The sequence below is a fragment of the Typopeltis vanoorti genome, chromosome 12 (genome assembly GCF_054136105.1).
Source record: "Typopeltis vanoorti isolate ZY-2024b chromosome 12, IOZ_Tvanoo_1.0, whole genome shotgun sequence".
Taxonomy (NCBI): domain Eukaryota; kingdom Metazoa; phylum Arthropoda; class Arachnida; order Uropygi; family Thelyphonidae; genus Typopeltis; species Typopeltis vanoorti.
The window spans coordinates 128,614,852-128,635,161 of NC_143560.1; the positions used below are offsets into that span (position 1 = coordinate 128,614,852).

At 36.3% G+C, this 20,310-nt stretch overlaps 1 protein-coding gene across 4 annotated transcripts in view; it reads left to right on the plus strand.

Annotated features, from left to right (window-relative positions):
• LOC150101220 (uncharacterized) overlaps positions 1-20,310 on the plus strand; it is a 530,669-nt gene that overhangs the window by 444,550 nt on the left and 65,809 nt on the right. For all 4 annotated transcript variants that reach the window (XR_016549128.1, XM_090401188.1, XM_090401189.1 and 1 more), the window contains exon 16: positions 3,540-3,645. Coding sequence is in view for 3 of the 4 variants with exons in the window: in XM_090401188.1 (XP_090257314.1) it covers positions 3,540-3,645 (106 nt within the window). In the remaining variant the exon portion in view is untranslated. The remainder of the gene's footprint in view (positions 1-3,539; positions 3,646-20,310) is intronic.

Consider the following 20,310-nt stretch of genomic DNA (forward strand, 5'->3'; position numbering starts at 1 on the left):
CCTCGGATCTCTTGTTTGGATCATGAAAAAGCCATGAAAATGCAATCTGTCACTTTTGTACAAATCCATTCTTCCCTGAAATGCATGCGACACATCTACAAACTGCACTCCCTCCTCATCACTCAGCTCTGCCAGCATACCATTTATGATTCTCACTCTCTGTCTCAACTCATGATTGTCATACCTTAGCAACAACTGACAACCTTTCCCACTATACTGTTATCTTTCACTCTCCTCAATAACCTCCTGATATCTATCCTTTCATTCTCCTTATGTCCAACTAAATCATTCGTTCCCACAACCACCACTAACTCTCTCTCTTGTACACTTCCTTCTCATATCCAAAGCATGAATCTTACTTGTTCTCCCTCCTAGAAAACAGACTTTATGGACTCTCTCGTTAACCAAACCTCCAATAATGAAATCTCCACACACATACTGCTGTTTTCGAGTCATTTATCACCTAATTTTCTTTTTTCTCTTTCATTTTATCCTTTTGCACTCTTTCATTTGCTTCAAATGAATGTCTATCACTTTGCATAATCCTCATTTCAATTTTCATTTTGAACAACTCTTTCTTCAACATCCTGCATTCCAGCAGTTTCATTCCCTGTTGCTCATATAGTCTCGCTCTTTCTCTTGTTCAGCTATACCTTTCTTTTGTTTCCTCTTTCCTACTTCCTTTTGCTTCTATATCACATACTTTCGTTTCTTTATTCTTATGTTCTTTCACTTCCTCTATCTCACTGGCTTTCTTTCCAGTATCCACAGTCTTTTTCACCTACATTTATACTAACTTTCATTCCTTCAGTTTTGCATTTGCTGATAACTCATAGTCAAACAAAATATCACACTCTCTACAAATCCATACCTTCTCTCATCTCCTATTCATTCTCTCTACAAATATGTCTTTCACAGAATTCACCATGCATACATTTTACAGTCACAACATTGAACCATTTTTGAAAAGTATGTTGTTAATAGTATTTAATCTTCATGCATGTTGTGCTGATCTTGTTAACATACCACCATTGTTTTCCATTCAAAGCAAGATTCAAAAATTCAGTAAAACAAAAAAGTCAGTAACAAATTCATAAAGCCCAACAATCAAACAGTTACACTCAGCTATCAAAAATAAACAATATTATACTAAAATGCAACAATATCGCCAATTATTATGTCAAGATTTCTAGACGTTAATGAACTGCTCATTTAACACCTCTATTATATCCTACTCAGTGTTTACAGTGGCGTAGATAGGGCAGAGGGGGCGGTTCGCCCTCAGTGGCATTTTGAGTTTAAGAAATCTTGCCATAGTGTCTATAGAACAGCGACTGAGTGATGAAATAGACTTCGACAATGTTATCGATTTTGCTAACAGAAAAGAAAACTAACATTTTAGAATGTTGGAATTAAAGTTTTACTTCAAAAATAAACATAGTGTTTTAATTTATTTCCCTATACGTCATTTTGACTTTTTGTAGTATTTTTGGTGTGTATTGAGAGGGGCGGCAAAAGCTCTAGCTACACCACTGAGGATTTATCATTCTCTCAGTATCTAACTGATATCATCCTCCCATAATCATTCTTCTTTCTAATGGCAACATATCGAAAAAAAATCCCTAGGATTTCTTTTAGCATCATTTGCTAACCTGCTGCTCATACTGCACTTTTGCTACCCTTACTAAGTGAGTCACCTTCCTTGCTTGCTCTTTGTACTCCTCACATAACTGATTATCTCCACTCATCTTGTGCTGCCTCTACAATGCCTTTTTCTTCCAGATTGCATGCTTCACTCTTCAGTCATCCATTTTATGCTTATCTTATTTAACTTTTAGTTGGTCACATGGGGTCTGTTTGACCCCAGCCATCATCCAAATTCAATTTCTGACAAAACCTATGATGGATTTTTGTTAGGAATTCAAGTAGCTGAGTATGTTGCTTCCCCAGCACCGAATTAGTTGTGCCAGCCATTGCCGCAATCAGTTGTAGAGTAAGGAGTGGTTTCTAACCTTCTGACCTCATGCGACTAATTATGTAATAAAAAAGGGTGCAATTAAGGGTTAATCTCCTGAGTTGACTAGGGACCAAGCAGCATTAATTTCCTTCCCATCGAATTCTTCATTCCTCACATATAACCCTTTCTCACAGAAGCCATTATATGGCTGGCCATCACCCAATGATTAATTCATAGTCACTTTCACCAACTAGAGGAAGATTAGCCACTTCATTTACAATAAAATCTTCTGATTAGATAATCAAATCCGAGACCCTCAATTCATGTGTGACCTCTGTTGCCTACTGCTTTAAGGTAGTTGTCCCTTAAAATCTCAAGAAATTCATTCTCTTGGTTCCGATGCTGTCTCTTCTTTTCAATGTATATTATCATAATTGAAATTGCCCATAATGATTACCCTTTTCCTGTAAGCCAGACCAATTTGCCTAAACATTTTCTTCCCACTGCCTACCACATTACCAGGTCTATAGCAACACCTTACTAAACATTTCATGTTCTCTACCTCCACTTCACACCATACTGTTTCAAAACCACTGTCACTATTTGATCCTTGCATGTCACCCTAGATGGACATGACTCCTCCCTTATTGCTTTGTCTGTCTTTACAAAGATTACATATCCCTCCATTTGTATTCCTTTCAGAATATTATCCTCATTCGACATGAACAATTTTTGGGTAAATGAACGCTATCAAAGCTACAATTTCATCTCCACATTTCGAATACTTTTGTGAACCTGTAATATGTTTTTACCATGGATGAGCTTAGTATTTAAAGATTTTTTTTTCCAATTTTTTGTTGATGTTATATTTTTTGTACATTTTTTTTAAATTATTATTATTTATTTATTTATTACCAGGTCTAGAAACTCTGCTCTAGAGACCAACTGGAACTTTGTCATGCCACTTCAGGCCTCCAATACATGGGGAGGTGGTTTTACGTTGGGTGGTGAAATCCATCTCCCACCTCAAAATTTGACTTGATATATAGATTGTTTATGCTGATCATTTATTTTGTTATGTTGAAATTAAAATTCTTAGTAATTTATAAATATGATCCTGAAGCATTTGTAATCTCTTTGCACATTTGTGGTGTGTATTATCTTTTGCCATACATATTTGCTTTGATGTAATTAATTGTTCTCATAAAGAAATTGCTTTTTATTAAAAAAAAAAAAAAAAACAGTTGACTCTCACTATATAGAACTTGTAGGAGCCACAATAATAGTTTATTATAGAGGATAGTTTGTTTTACTGCATTTCCTTTAGAATAACATTCGGCCTATGGAACTCTGACTGGGACTTTTTTTTGGTAGCTTTTTATTGTGAATAAGTTCTTTATAACAGTGTTTGATATAGTGTGAGTTGACTGTATATTAACAATTTTTCTCTATAATATTTAAAATGCACATCAGAATCCCTTTTTAATTTATTTTACATTTCGTTAGCAGCCAAGAACTGATTGGCATTCAACAAGAACCTCTTATTATTTATTTATATATATGTATATATATATATTTGCAGGAATGGCAAGAAGGTATTAGGTCTTTGTTACCAAATACAAATATCAATTTTGGAGGACATGGGCCACAACACACAGCACCCACATTATGCAGTTCACTTCATAAAGGTAACATTATTTCCAAACATTAGAATACATGTTATGGTTGTTGTTGTTATAATTATTATATTTAACCAACCTCCTTAGAGCCAGTAAACACTTTATAGAAGGTCACACCCAAACAAATAATATATCCACCATACTGTAACTTACTCATTCATATTTTCCACATTCGCAGTGTGGAAATATGTTCTATTTGTCTCCCACCCCATATACAATTTCGAGAGATACTTTTCATTCTTGATTTAATAAAAAAAAGATAATTCTTATCTCACTTATTCTCTTCATGTCTCTCTCGTGTTTATATAGTAAAAATGTCCTAACCAACTTGAATATCTGTCGTATTACTCTTTTCTTGCAGGCTTTGTGTGATTTACAGTCCTTCTGTCTTTCTCTCCTCATAACTAACATTCCAAAGTATGAAAATAATAAGACTGTTTGCATGTTATCATTCTATGTTTATAAGTCAATTGTTATTTTTATTAGTTACAATAGTTTTGTTGTTTCTACAAACATCTTTTTTCAGGATCTTGTTTACAATGCCTTTAATGACATCTCTGAATGGAAGAGATTATATATGCAAAATATCTTAAGTGATCACCATTTAGCATTCAGTAGGATAAAAATGAATGTCACATTGAAAAGAAAAATATTTGTGAAAGATTTTAAAGAATCGGAGGTGAACTGCAGATTTAAATATATAAATATTATGAAAGAGAAAGAATTTGAAAACAGAGACTTGACCTTTGTTTAAGATAAATTCATGAATGACTTCAATAGGAATATAAGTCATGAAGATGCAAAATATTCTGGAGGCTATTTGAAAAAACTTAGAAATGGTAGAAAGAGCACTATCAAAGCCATCAGAGATGAGCAATCTGGATGTCTGGAGTAATTGCTTTGAAAGATTATTAAATGGGATAAGCAGCAGAAGAACAGCGGTAGTATACAAGGGTGGTCTGAAAAGTTCTCAGCCTAACAATGAAGAAACAACTTCATAATGTGATTTTTGAGTGGTTTTGAGGCAGTATGGTGTGAGATAGAGGTGAATAGAATCAAATACTTGGTGGGATGTTGTTATAGACCTGGTAATGTGGATGGTGGTGATAGTGAAATGTATAGTCAAATAAGCCAAGCAAATAAGAAAAGGGTGATCATTATGGGTGATTTTAATTATGGCAATATAGACTGGAATGAAGAGATAGCAACTGGAAGTAAAGAAAATGAGTTTCTTGAGTTTTTGAGGGATAACTACCTCAGACAGTATGTAACAGAGGGCACAAGAGGATTAAGGGTCTTGGATTTGGTCATCTCATCGGAGGATGTAATTATCAATGAGGTATCAAATCATCCACCAATTGGTGAAAGTGACCATGAGGTGATTACTTGGGTGGTTGCCAGCAGTGCAAGGACCCCTGTGAAAAAAAAGGCTCAGGAGACAGCTTGCAGGTGTAGCATGGAATGAGGAGTTAGCTGGAAAAGAGATCGATGCAGCTTGGGGGATTTTCAAAAAATATTTAGTGGATGCAATGTCTAAATGTATACCACGGGTGAGAAGGTTATATAAGTTAGGTGTGAGATGGATGAATAAAGAGATTAAGCATGCAATACAGAGAAAAAGGGCATTGTGGAGGCAGCATAAGAGAAGTGGAAGTAACCAATTTCATGAGGTCTACAAAGACCAGGCAAGGAGAGTGACTTGGTTGGTGAGAGTAGCTAAAGAGAGGTATTAACAGCAGTTAGCTAATGAAGCTAAAAAGAATCCTAGGGAGTTCTTTCGATATGTAGCCAGCAAAAGAAAGAATGATTATGGAAGGATGACATTGATTGGAGGAAATGGTATAAAGACAGCTGTTGCAGAATGTGTGGTGGAGATACTTAATGAGCAGTTCATAAAGATCTTTCAATCTTGTGAATGTGACTTCATGGAGAGATTAAGAGCAGTTGATGATGGGGAGGAGAGACTGACTGTAAGTAAGCAAGAGGTGTTTGGGGAGTTGAGTAAACTAGATGTAAATAAGGCTGTGGGACTTGATAATATATCACCGCGTATTCTGAAGGAATGTGCCAGAGAGTTGACACCTGCCTTGACATATTTTTTTAATACGAGTCTTGCACTTGGTCAAGTCCCTAAAGAGTGGAAGGAGGGCAAGATTGTGCCACTTCATAAAGGAGGTGATCGAACTCAAGCATCAAACTATAGGCCTATCTGTGTGTCAGGTGTTGTGGTTAAGTTGTTGGAGAAGCTTGTGAGAACTAGGATCCAGAGTTGGGTTGACAACAATGGTATAATCTTTGATGGACAGCATGGATTTGCTAAAGGGAGATCATGTTTTAGTAATCTACTTACTTATTACAATAAAGTGACTGCTTCCTTGGACAGAGGAGAAGGATACACAGTAATATACTTGGATTTTGCAAAAGCTTTTGATAGAGTACCTCATGATAAGTTGACAGTCAAACTAGAGCAGATGGGGTTGGATATTAGATTAGTGCATTGGATTGGAGACTGACTATCTGATAGGTATCAACAAGTTGCGTATGGGGGTGCAATATCCAGGAAAAGGAAAGTCACTAGTGGAGTGCCTCAGGGATCTGTTTTAGGGCCATTACTATTTAACTTGTATATTAATGATATTGGCGAAGATTTGGATGGAGATATTCAGTTGTTTGCAGATGATGCAAAGTTGGGACGAACCATAAAGAGTAGTGAAGATGTTGTGGCCTTGCAAGAAGACTTGAATAAATTGAGTGATTGGGCAAGCAAATGGGGATGTGAGTTCAATGTTGCAAAATGTAAGGTTTTAAAATTTGGAAAACAAAGATGGGATGCAGAATTTATGCTTGGTGAGAATATATTGTTGGAAGTAGAGGAAATAAGAGATCTGGGAGTGATAGTGGATAAGGATCTAAAATTTAGGGGACACATCGCCAAAATTGTGAAGACAACACAAAGACTTCTGGGAATGATGAGGAGGACACTGACATGTAGAAGTAGGGAGATTCTTGTTCCATTGTATAAGGCTTTGATTAGGCCACACATGGACTATTGTGCCCAGATTTGGTCACCTGGTTTTCAGAAGGATGAAGAGATGTTGGAAAGGTTCCAAAGGCGACTGACTAAGGTAGTTTCTGACCTCTGGAATGTCGAGTATGAGGAAAGATTGAAAAGATGTAATTTGCAGAGTCTAGTGGAGAGAAGGAAGAGGGGAGATATGATAGAGACCTACAAGTTGGTAAGGGGTTGTTATAGGATCAATGGTGGAGAAGTTCTACAGAGAATAGTGGGAGATCAGGGGAGAACCAGAGGTCATCCCTGGAAACTGTATAAAGAGGGTGTGAGTAGGGGAGTGAGAGGCAGGTTTTTTTCGTGCAGAGTTGTGAATGATTGGAATGCCTTGCCTGAGAGTGTGGTGTCTGCAAGGAGTTTGAATGTGTTTAAGACCCGGTATGATGAAATGTGTGTGAGATAAAAGAACCTCCTAGATGAGTCTTTGACTCCATGAGGTCTTGTTTAATAATAATAATAATAATTTCAAAATTATTTTTATTTTTCAACATAATCTCCCTTAAGACTAATATATTTATTCCAGCAATGCTCCAGCACCATTATCTCATCCCTGTAGTGGTTCTTGGTAATATCTGCAAAATACCCCCTCTATAAGTGCAATCACCTTGATTCGAAGAAAAACGCTAACCAGCGAGGAAGAGTTTTAGTTTTGGGAAGAGATAGAAGTCAGAGGGAGCCAAATCTGGGGAATAGGGTGGATGTTCCAATAATTCATAGTGCAGATCTCTTAATTTTCCCACTGCCAAAACATCTTTGTGGGCAGGTTTATTGTCCTGATGAAAGATGTTTTTTTCTTCTGCAAACCAGGTCTTTTCTCATGATTTTTTTTGTCTAGTTTGGTTAAAAGATTGGAATAATATTCCCCGGATATTGTTTTACCCTTTTCAAGATAATTAATAAATAAAATGCCTTTAGCATCCCAAAACACTGATGCCATGACCTTTCCCACTGAACTGACTTTGTCTTCTTTGGCACTGTACAACTGGCTTCTGTCCACTGTTTTGACTGCTGTTTGGATTCTGGTGTGTAATGTTGAATCCAAGTCTCATCCATAGTAATAAAATGATGCACAAAATCAGTTTAATTCTTGTTAAAAACTCCAAGCACTGTTCAGAGATTTTCATGCAGGTGCATTTTTGATCTGCTGTGAGCAAGCACAGCACCCATCTTGCACAAAGCTTTTTCATTTGCAATTCTTCATGCAAAATATATCTACACGTTCTTTTGAAATGCCTATAGTCTCAGCAATTTCATGCACTTTGACTTGCCGGTCATCCAATATCATATTGTGCACTTGATCAATGATTTCTGGTATTGTTACACTTTTTGGATGTCCTTCACATGGATCATAACCACACGATACTCAATTTTATCCATTTTAAGGGATACAGACGACACTTTTGCTTCAAACAGCTGTATAAAACAAACTACTTGATAGAATGACTTGCAATTTCACATGGATGCTTATGACAGATGTCCCAACTTAGAAAGAAAAAAAATCTTGCCAATAGTGTTGCCATCTATGGGTCGAGGCCGAGAACTTTTCAGACCACTCATATATTCAGGAGGAGTGCATATCAATACTTGAGGTAGCAAAGCCAACAGCAACCTTAAATATAGAAAGGTCGCTAAAATAGATGATTAAAAATCCTCAAAATATGGAGGTGTAAAAATTTTCCTTGGCTACATTACATTATTCAGAAGTCCATGCCAGAAAATCAAATTCTTGATGATTTAGGTAGAGCTATCATAGTACCTTTGTACCAAAATAGAAATAAAACGAAATGTGCAAATTATGGAAGAATTTCATTACACAGTATTCCAAATAAAATTTATTCGGGCATATTTGAAAAGACTAAGAAAATTGTGAAAGATTAACTTACCAAAAAACAAGCTAGATTCAGGCATAGGGATATAACAAGAAATTATTGCTATACTTAATTAGAATTGGAAAATGGCTTACGATACTGTGTCAAGAGAAAAGCTGTTCAACCTCATTCAGTTATAATGGTAAAATTGAGATATTATACAGAGCAATATGTAGCTTATACGGTAATCTACTGTCTACCAATTATCCAGCTTTCATAAACAGCAGGCTTTCAATTAACCAACCCTTGCCTGTCAACCAACTTCTAGTACACACTGTGTAATTGTACTTCAATATCAGAATGGCAAATGGCCTTCCCATATGGTCATGGGAAGATAAATGGTAGCTTTCTGTGCTTAAGTTTTAAGTTAGCATTTCAAATTGAATTTCCTACAAAATTTGGTATGAAATTCAGCAATTAAAACTCTGAAAATAGGGAAGAAACATGAAGAACATCAACTTGCATTCTCAATGGAGAACCCAAAGAAGTAGTAGTAATATATTGCAGTTATTTATGCACAGTTTTTAGTAAACTGATTAAGTTCTGTGGGTTTCCATAAGGTTGCATAAACTTGGATTCTAATCCCATCTAGGATGCAAAGTCAATTGAAGGTGATTTAAACTGGTCCTATATAGAGATCACATGGTTTTTCATCTCACAAAAGGGGCAAACTGGCCAGAAGAACGCATATAATTGACAGCACACTATGAAAATTGGATTAACTATGATGACATTAATTAGGTTTCAAAGAAGCAAGTAATGCTGTGTTAACTTATGGATATGAGAGTTAGAAATAAAACATTTCATAAAAGACTAAAGATCACAGATATGATAGGTGCAAGAAAAATTTGGAGAATAAACAGATGGCATCAACAGCAGAATTGGATTTAAAATGAATATTATGTACTAAAAAGGAACATGCTATTGTCAGCATTCAAGAATGTGCGAACAGAGTTAATGTAAGGTGGTATACCTACTTAAATAGAGGGGGAGGAAGGAAGAAAAAATATTAACAAAAACAGCTGTTTGATGTCAGGAAAAAGACTCTGGGGGATGACAAAGATCTGGTTGGATTGAATCTGTTAAAGTGCCTTCCTTCCTGTTTTATGCTTATGTACCATATCATTCAAGCTTTCGAAACCAAATATAACAGATAGAGTGGTTAATTCTTATTCCTATAGTCTCCTGTGTACTACATACTCCATGTGTTCTGGCCATTTTGCTTGTGTTTGCAGGATGAAAAATACAAGTTTCCAGGAGAAGAAGAAGAAAATGTTGCCATCTCCATATGAGACTAACTCACCCTCAGATGAAAGGCTCTGATAAAGGATTTTCATGTCCTAGATAGGGTTTGAATTCAGGTTTTTCCAATCAAAGGGCATCATCAAAACCACCTGAGATATGGAGGCTCAGTAGTGCCTTAGAACAGCGCTTCCCAAACTGTAGGGGGAAGGCCCCCTTGGGGGCCGTAGGTTTTGTTGAGGGGAGCCGTGAAATAATGAAAACAAATTTAAAATGTTTTAAGACTAAGTAGATTTTTTTTTCGGGTATTTAATTTTTATTTATTTTTTTATATTTTAATAGAAAAAAATCACACATTGGTGAGAGTTCGCAATTGCTTCCTGCGTATTTTGGCGCTTAATGAATGTTAGTAAATGTGTGCTTATTCATATGTTTCATTTCAAAGCAAAAATCTAAGAATTGCAGTTTCAAATATTTCACCTGATATTGACTTTTTATGTAGCAGTATTGAAGCACATCCATCACATTAAATTATTAAACTTTTTTTTATGTTTTTAATTCTTTCTTTATTACTAAAATCGTTTTACGTTTCATGTGCTTGTACTGCAGATATCTACCTATATAAGATAATCTGCCGTGTCAAATGTGTATGCAAGATGCTAAAAATGTAATATTTGCATTTGATTTTTGCAATATTCACTGTGTATGTTTTGTATTGAATATAAATACAATAACTATTATAATATATGTCTATATTACGATTTTTTTTGAAGGGGGCGTGAAATATTTTAATTTTTTCAAAGGGGGGGCTCTGGCATTCAGAAGTTTGGGAAGGACTGCCTTAGAAGACCAAAATGTTAATTTATCAATATTGGAGGTGCAACAAATAATGGTTTAATTTGGAAGAAGATTGTTGATGGGAAGCTAGTAATATGCAAATTTAATCATGTAGTACTGTCATAGAATCCTCTGCACTGCTTAAAGTAAATATCAGGAATTTATTGATAATGTTTACTCTAAACTAAAGTATGAAGATTAAGGAACTAGAATAATTTTTCTAGTTATTTTTGGAAATCAAAACCTGATGTGTTCTATTCAACCTTCAGTTTTTGTAGGCTGAACTTGCATAATATATGGTTCATTATTAGGAATTTCACTTATTGTATCTGATAGTTCATTGTACTGTCCTGATTGGCCAAGTGGCTATTATATTATCTAGCCAGCAGGCTGGGGTTTGAATCACATGATAGCCATTATGTTGTAGATAATTTTTCTTACTCATTGTGAGATCACACGCACCTTGTGTATGAAGTTGCTTGAGAAAGAACAATGTGTTTGGGTCACTATGGTAAGGAAAATCAGATTATAATTGCCCATCCAATGTGTACTGTCTTTATAACTTTGTATTGGGTTCACATAAAATAATAATACACGCATTTAACCATATTATCATCCCTAGTTCTTATTATGTTGTGTTAGAATAATTTCTGCCAATTCTTTTTTGAACCTATGTTTTTTGTCAACCCTCACACACCTTAGGACATCAGAGAAGAGATTATTAAGGAAAATTTAGTAATCTGTTGAAGCATTTCTTGAACAGCTGGAGATCACGGACTTTGTAGAAAACAGCATGAGGAAAGCTGTTCCAGTGATGAACAGAGATTAAATGTGGAAGAAAAGTTGTTTCAGTAGTAATTTCAGTAGATTTGAATTTAGACAGTAAATGGATGCTGATTAGCAGCTGCTTGTATTTTTAAAGGAAAGCTCACTCTCAGGGAGAGGAAAGATTAGCAAAAGTTCTCTGTCAGGTTGGCCAGAAAAAGACCCAGAGGAAGACCAAGATATAGATGGATTGATATAGTAAAAGTGCCTTAGATGACAGAAATATAAGATCTGATAATATTGGAGTCTTGACAGGTAACAGATTAATTTGGAGGAAAATTGTAGATAGGAAGTTAGTAGTGATGTAAATATTTCATGTAGTACTATCATATCCTGTACACCCCTTGAGTATACATGTCAGGAATTTGATAATAATGAAGTGGAGCGATAAGTTCAGTGTAATCCCATGAAAATATCTATGATACAGAAATAGAACATATAGAAAGAGAGAGAATAATTGGAATAAATTTGAGTGAACGATCATTATTTAACTGGACTACCCTCTTATTGGATAGCTTTAAGTATTTTAAGGTATATTTTTGGTGTTCCATCTGAAACAAGCAGTGGTTAAATTCCAAATGAATAAATGCTAGGGTCCTTAAAGTAAAGATCATAAATGTGAGGCTTTTGTTAGATTATTGCAACATTTTTAAAAATTTTATTTATTTATTCTGGTGGAGTTAAAGCCATCAGGCCTTCTTTTCCACACCACCAGAAACATTAAATACAAATACAACGTATTAATATTATCACATTGCAACTGATAGGAATCCTGTGTTTCTGTAGATTTGTTTCAAAAAGACTTCTTTCTCTTCAGAAACTTCATTACAAACTTGTTTTGTATTATCACTGTCATCTGAGCTATTTTTCCATTTAAAGAAGGTACCAATGTACTTATCCATAGTTGAAATACATAAACACAAAAATATTACACAATTTTCTTTGTGCTTCTCACAGTCACAATCTCTGATAAACAGCTGCTAATCTGCTGTTCTGTTGTTGGTTACACATGAGTCACCACTGGTATTCAGCAGAAAAACCAGGAGCTACCATCAATTCCAAGTTTAATTGCTTTGCCACTATCATGATCTCCTGCCTCAAGACTGGCCACACAAGACTAATCAAGTTTAATAGTAAGACTTATACGTTGGTTAGACATAACTGGTAATTAGTTTACGGAATTAACAACGCATATAAAGTATATTAATTAAAAGTAACTTTAATGAATATCTTCTATATTTCGGCAATGTCACATTGCCATCTTCAGGAACATAAAGATATGGTATGTGCACTCAGGAACTAACACAAAGCAAATGAGGAAGAAAGCAAGAAACTAATATTGTTCCTAAAATCCTAATGGTGCCCTCTTGCGGGCTAATTTGGTAGTCTTGGCAGTTGGGCTGAAGTTCTCATAATGAAAGTCTCCCAAATTTGGTGCAGTTTCATGTACCCAAATTTGTTGAGGTTAGGAACGTTTTTTAGAGCTGCTGAAGATTCTTTGAATAATCTTTCGTATTTAAACTTGCTGCGATGGATTATTTTTGTTTTCTTCCAACGAATTTTATGATGGGTATCTAAGGCATGGTCTGCCAGCCCAGAGCGGCTGTACTGGTGAAACCGGATGTAGTCTTCGTGTTCTGAAATCCTGATATTTGTTGTTCTGCCTGTTTGGCCAAAGTAGGATAATTTGCAGCTGCAAGGGACCTAGTATACACCAGGTAGGTCTAGGGGAAGTGGTTGGCCTTTGGTAGAGTGGATAAAGGATGCAACTTTTTATATGGTCTGTAACAGGAAGTAAGGTCATATTTTTTGAGGATATTGGTTATTTTTTCAGAGGTGCCCTGGATGTAGGGGATGGTGATAGACTTGGTGTAATCTTTATTGTGGAGGGGGGGAGGGGGGTTGTGGTTTACAGGTTTTAGTATTTTTTGGGGGTTATAGTCATTGGCTAAGAAAGTGTTGAGGATGTGGTTTAGTTCAATAGTCAGGGCCTTGTCATCTGAGCAGATTAATTTTGCCCTGTTATATAGTGTTTTTATCACCCCATATTGTTGTGAGGGGGTGGGTGGGATTGCTGGTGAATGTATCTGCCAGTGTGGGTGGGTTTTCTGTAAACAGAGAAAACCAAAGATCCATCAAGCTGGCGGGTGATTAAAGTGTCTAGGAAGGGGAGGGTGTTTGTTTTCCTCTTTTTCTAAGGTGAACTGGACTCTGGGATGTTGGTTGTTTAAGTGTGTTAGGAAGGAGTGGAGTGTGTCTGAGCCATGTGGCCAAATAGCAAACACATCATCCACATAACGAAGCCAAATAGTGGGTTTTTGTGGGGCGGAGTTTAAGGCTTTCTCTTCAAATGTCTCCATAAAGAAATTGGCCAAGGGTGGGGAAAGTGGTGAACCCATGGCTGTCCCCTCTATCTGTTTGTAGAACTTTCCTTGCCAAACGAAATAGCCTGAGTTCATTGTGAACTGAAATAGGGCTGAAATATCGGGAGGAAACTTGGCTTGGATGAGCTCAAGGGTTTCTTTGAGTGGGAACTTAGTGAATTTAGTGAAATTAGTGAATTCACTAATCTCCCACTCAAAGAAACCCTTGAGCTCATCCAAGCCAAGTTTCCTCCCGATATCTCAGCCCTATTTCAGTTCACAATGAACTCACGTTATTTCGTTTGGCAAGGAAAGTTCTACAAACAGATAGAGGGGACAGCCATGGGTTCACCACTTTCCCCACCCTTGGCCAATTTCTTTATGGAGACATTTGAAGAGAAAGCCTTAAACTCGGCCCACAAAAACCCACTATTTGGCTTCGTTATGTGGATGATGTGTTTGCTATTTGGCCACATGGCTCAGACACACTCCACTCCTTCCTAACACACTTAAACGACCAACATCCCAGAGTCCAGTTCACCTTAGAAAAAGAGGAAAACAACACCCTCCCCTTCCTAGACACTTTAATCACCCGCCAGCTTGATGGATCTTTGGTTTTCTCTGTTTACAGAAAACCCCCCTCACAACAATATGGGGTGATAAAAACACTATATAACAGGGCAAAATTAATCTGCTCAGATGACAAGGCCCTGACTATTGAACTAAACCACATCCTCAACACTTTCTTAGCCAATGGCTATAACCCCAAAAAAATCCAAAAAATACTAAAACCTATAAACCACAACCCCCCTCCACAATAACGATTACACCAAGTCTATCACCATCCCCTACATCCAGGGCACCTCTGAAAAAATAACCAATATCCTCAAAAAATATGACCTTACTTCCTGTTACAGACCATATAAAAAGTTGGCATCCCTTATCCGCTCTACCAAAGACCAACCACTTCCCCTAGACCTACCTGGTGTATACTAGGTCCCTTGCAGCTGCAAATTGTCCTATTTTGGCCAAACAGGCAGAACAACAAATATCAGGATTTCAGAACACCAAGACTACATCCGGTTTCACCAGTACAGCCGCTCTGGGCTGGCAGACCATGCCTTAGATACCCACCATAAAATTCGTTGGAAGAAAACAAAAATAATCCATCGCAGCAAGTTTAAATACGAAAGATTATTCAAAGAATCTTCAGCAGCTCTAAAAAACGTTCCTAACCTCAACAAATTTGGGTGCATGAAACTGCCCCAAATTTGGGAGACTTTCATTATGAGAACTTCAGCCCAACTGCCAAGACTACCAAATTAGCCCGCAAGAGGGTACCATTAGGACTTTAGGAACAATATTAGTTTCTTGCTTTCTTCCTCATTTGCTTTGTGTTAGTTCCTGAGTGCACATACCATATCTTTATGTTCCTGAAGATGGCAATGTGACATTGCCGAAATATAGAAGTTATTCATTAAAGTTACCTTTAATTAATATACTTTATATGCGTTGTTAATTCCGTAAACTAATTACCAGTTAATCAAGTTTAGCAATGGCATAAAAATCTTCCCCATCTGCAAATTTGTAACATCGAGAAAGCATCACCAATGCATTTACTAACTGGTTGAATATTTCTAAATGTGAACTTTATAACAATCCAGAAAAGGTGCTATATAAAATACATGAATTTGATCTCTATGATCTGGTGTAATAATACCATGGGATAATTAAAAAATTAAATAAATAAAAATAAAAAATGTGGTTACTGACTGTTGCTGACAGTGTTGCCAACCAGAAAAGACAAAATATCGCTATGAGTCTGTCAAAATTCTGCTACACTATGCTGCAGTAATGTTTGCTTGTCAATCGCTGCAAGATAATGTATTGCAGGAAGCTCCAAACCTCCCCGTCCCTTTCATTACACATTCTTAATCAGACAACTGTTGATATTGACTTTATATACACATTCAAAACTGTAAACAATTGTTGAATAATAACACAATAATGTAGACATAATTACCGTAAAGGGAGAAAAGTAAAAAAATATAATAACGTTCCAGGTCAGGATCTAATGCATAAAAAAGTTCTAGGGCCAGGCCCCGGCTGAATTTAACCACTGTCACAAGGAGGCCCAATATTCCAAGCATTTTTATCATGCTTTTGGAAAGAACAATGAATGTTATAAAGGAAAATATAAGGGGAATTTCAATTCAAGGTACAAAAATAAATAATTTATGATTTGCAGAGGACATAATCATTACTGAAAAAGACAAAGAGGTACTAGAAAGAAAAGTGCTGAAGTTAAGTGAAGAAGGAAAGAAATATGAGTTGACAATGAACATCAAAAAAACTAAAACAGTGAATATTCAGAGAAAAGAGGATGAAAAACAAATAAAAGTCAATGGACAAGAGCTGGAAGAGGTTAGGAACTTCATATACCTGGGAAGCAATATGACATACAATTTAGGCTGTAAAAAAGAGATAAGATCTTGGATAACAAAAGCAAAAGTAAACCTACAGGCAGTGGCCAAGATATGGAAAAGTAAATCAATGATCCTTCCCATAAAGCTTGAGACTGCTAAAACATGCATATTCACAATTTCACAACTCTATAGTTGTGAAACATGAGTAATGTGACATGTGAGACAAATATTGGCTTTTGTAAGAACACATTACAGAAACATTATAATGATAATTATTATTATTAGCTGAGACCTCCAGGGAGTCAAGGACTCATCGAGAGAGGCTATAAGTCATCCAACCCAGCTATCATACCTTCCCTTAAATTCATTCACACTAGATGCATTCACTACCCCCTAAAGGCAAATTATTCCACTTACTCATTGCTCTCTGGGAGACAAACCTAGCTCTTACCCCTTTCTTGACTGTGAACAAACTTAACTTCCATTGATGCCGCCATGTTCTCTCCCCACCTTCCATATAATGAAAAATTTCATCAGATGATATCCTATAACACCCATTCAAAAGTTTATAGAAAATTCTGTCATATCACCCCTCTTTCTCCTGTTAACCAAAGTCTGCAATCCACATGCTCGTAATCTGTCCTCATAATCTTACATATCATGGTTTGCTTCAAATTCGCAATTATCCTCTGAGTTGTATTTGCAACTTCTGCTATGTGACCTTTGAACTTTAAATTCCTATCCACCAATATGCCAAGATCCCATGCCTCTTCAGTTTCTTGTAGCATAACCCTACTAATATAATATGCCACTGGAACTCTAATCATGCCAAAGTGCATAATTTTACACTTACTGACATTAAACTGATAGCCATTTTCATTTGCCCAAATTTCCAGCCTATTCAAATCATTTTGTAATTGCTGAATATCAGTAGCATTCCTGATTGTCCTGCCTATCTTCGCATCATCGGCAAACAATTGCACATGTGATGTTAGATCCTGCCTGATTTCATTAATGTATAGATTGAACAATAATGGCCCAAGGACTGAACCCTGAGGTATACCACTGGCCACCTTAAATTTGGCAGATTCATACCCACTGTATACCACTTTTTGACGAGACTGGTTGCAAACATGTCTTTTTTTATTACAATTGTACAACTTAATTGTTATCCCCTTCAACATACTCCCCTCCTCTATCTGTACACCGTTGCATACGAATTTTCCATTGTTGGAAGCGGTGCTGCAAGTCATCAGGTGTTATCTGCTTCAGTAGTGCCATTTTCTCCTTTACCTCATCCACTGACTGAAAATGGGTGCCCTTCAATGTGAATTTCAACTTTGGAAAAAGATAAAAGTCGCATGGAGCTAAGTCTGCCGAGTAAGGTGAATGGTCCAACACTGAAATCTTCCTATCAGCATTACAGACAGTGAGCTGGAGCATTGTCCTGATGGAGAATCCAAGCATCGTTCTTTCAGTGCTTGGAAGACACCATCAGGTCTCTTCTTCCTCACTCATTCTCTCAGCTTGGCCAGAACCTCAAGGTAATAATGTTGGTTAACTGTCTGACCCTCTGGAACCCATTCAACCATTACCATGGCATTGATATAAAAAAAAAATTTTTTTTAAATCAGCATTGCCTTTAGTTTTGCTCATTCTTGCTTTTTTTCATTCTTGGTGACGGAGTTTTCCAGTACATCGATTGTCTCTTTATTTCTGGACTTATCTCCATGTGACTTTTACCTTTTTCCAATTGAAATCCACATTGAAGGGCACCTATTTTCAGTCAGTGGATGAGGTAGAGGAGAAAAAGGCAGTGCTACTGAAGTAGATAACTGATGACTTGCAGCACTGCTTCCAACGATGGAAAATTCGTATGCAAAGGTGTATAGATAGAGGAGGGGAGTATATTGAAAGGGATAACAATTAAGTTGTACAGTTGTAATAAGAAACCACATTTTTGCAACCAGTCTCATTATTTAATAGCCACACCTCGTATGTCTGTCTGTCAATCATCCCCTGATCCAAGTCAAAAGTTTATATTTCAGTCTCATATTCTCCAGTTAATGCAACAGCCTTTTGTGTGGTATCCTATCAAATGCCTTAGAAAAATCCAACATTATCATAGTGTATCCATTCCCTTTATCCAATTCTGCCATAACATTGTTATGAAATATGAGCAAATTGCTAAAACATGACCTACCTTTAGTAAACCCATGCTATTCCTTGCAGAGTATAGCATGTTTGTCTACCCATTTCTGTATGCGAGTTCTTACCAACTTCTCTAAAATCTTCACTACCACACCAGAGATACTGATAGGTCAGTAGTTGGCATATCAGTTTTTGCACCACCCTTGTACAGTGGAAGTTTTACACATTCCTTTCATTCCTGTGGTATCATTCCTGAGCTGGGACTCAAGTTACTATATGAATTGGATGAGTGCAAAAGGAAACAAACGTATAGGGCAAAAGAACAGTATATGAAAGTAAACTGCAAAGAAAGTCTAATACAGAAAATAATTCACATTTAATTAAAGCTATTTTGGATGCATCTGCAGAATGGATAGTAGTAGAAAGATCTAAACCTTGATGCTTGGTACAATGGATGTTATAAACAAAAGAGGATGACCAAGGCAAGAATGGATAGAAGAAGTGAAGGAGCAGTGTGGAAAGAGTTTGAGGATTTTAATCACCTGACACTAGTCTGCACTGATGATGATCAAGTGCCCATGGTTTCCAACACCATTGAAGGTGTGGATGAACTTGGAATTTATATAGCATTAACAATTGTGCAAATGCGAAATAATGTATAGAATAGAAAAGGACAGAATGGATAGTAGTAGAAAGATCTAAACCTTGATGCTTGGTACAATTGAAAAAGCTTAGAAATGGAGAAAGAGTACTGTATAAGGAATCAGAAATGATAAAGGTGACATGAAAACTGAAAGGCTGAAGATGAGTTACTCAGGAGGAGAAGTCTTCATACATCTCCAGACATTTCCGGAGATGCATGAAGAAAGTATTGATTGATTCAGTTAGAGATGTATATAGTGAGGTCTGCAAGGACAGAAAAATCAGAACTCTATGGTGGAATTAAGTAGTTAAAGAGGCAGTCAAGGAAAAGAAGAAAGTGGATCAAAAGTTCTTGACAAGTAACCCAGCCTGTGATCCTAGAGAATACAGAGAAAAATGTAAGAAAGCACTGTGTAAAACTAGCCAAATAAAAGTTATGGGAAGACTTTGGTAAGAGCACAGAAAATAAATATGAGTAAGGCAGTGGCAAAGTATTCTTCAAGGCTATTGAAAAAGCTGAGAAATGGAGGAAAAAGTATTGTAAAAGGAATCAGAGATTATAAAGGTAACATGAAAACTGAATATAAAGATATTATTTATATCTGAAGTAATTACTTTGAAAAGATTATTAAATGATACAAGCAGTTAAAGCATGATGGTAGAAGACACTCAACAAGAATACATATCAACACTTGAAATAGAAAAAAGCCACCCAAATCCTGAAATGTGGAAAAGCAGCTGGAGAAGATGATATTCAACCAGAATGGTCAAGTATGGAGATATAAAGTTTTACAGTGCCTACACTACATAATTCAGAAGGCCTGTTCTAAGGAGAGAGAGCCCTCATAGTACCCATCTATTAAAAGGGAAATAAAACTAAACGTGAGAATTGCACACGAATTTTCTTAATGTGTCTTCTTGGTAAGATTTATGCAAGTATACTTGAGAAATGACTAAGAAAAATTGTGAAAGGAACCTCGGAGAAGAACAAGTGGAATTCAAGCCAATTATGAGTTGTCGGGTTAAAATTTTTGATTTAAAACGAATAGTGGAGAAGCGTTTGGAATATAACAAGGATTTGTGGAAAAGGAAAAGGCATATAACAAGGTGCCAAGAGAAAAACTGTTCAAAATGCTATAGTTATATGGTGCAAATAGGACATTATATGAAGCAATACTTAGTCTATATTTGAATTGTGAATCAACAGTTAGAATTGAAGAAGTACAGGAAGTTGGTTTATATTATATGGA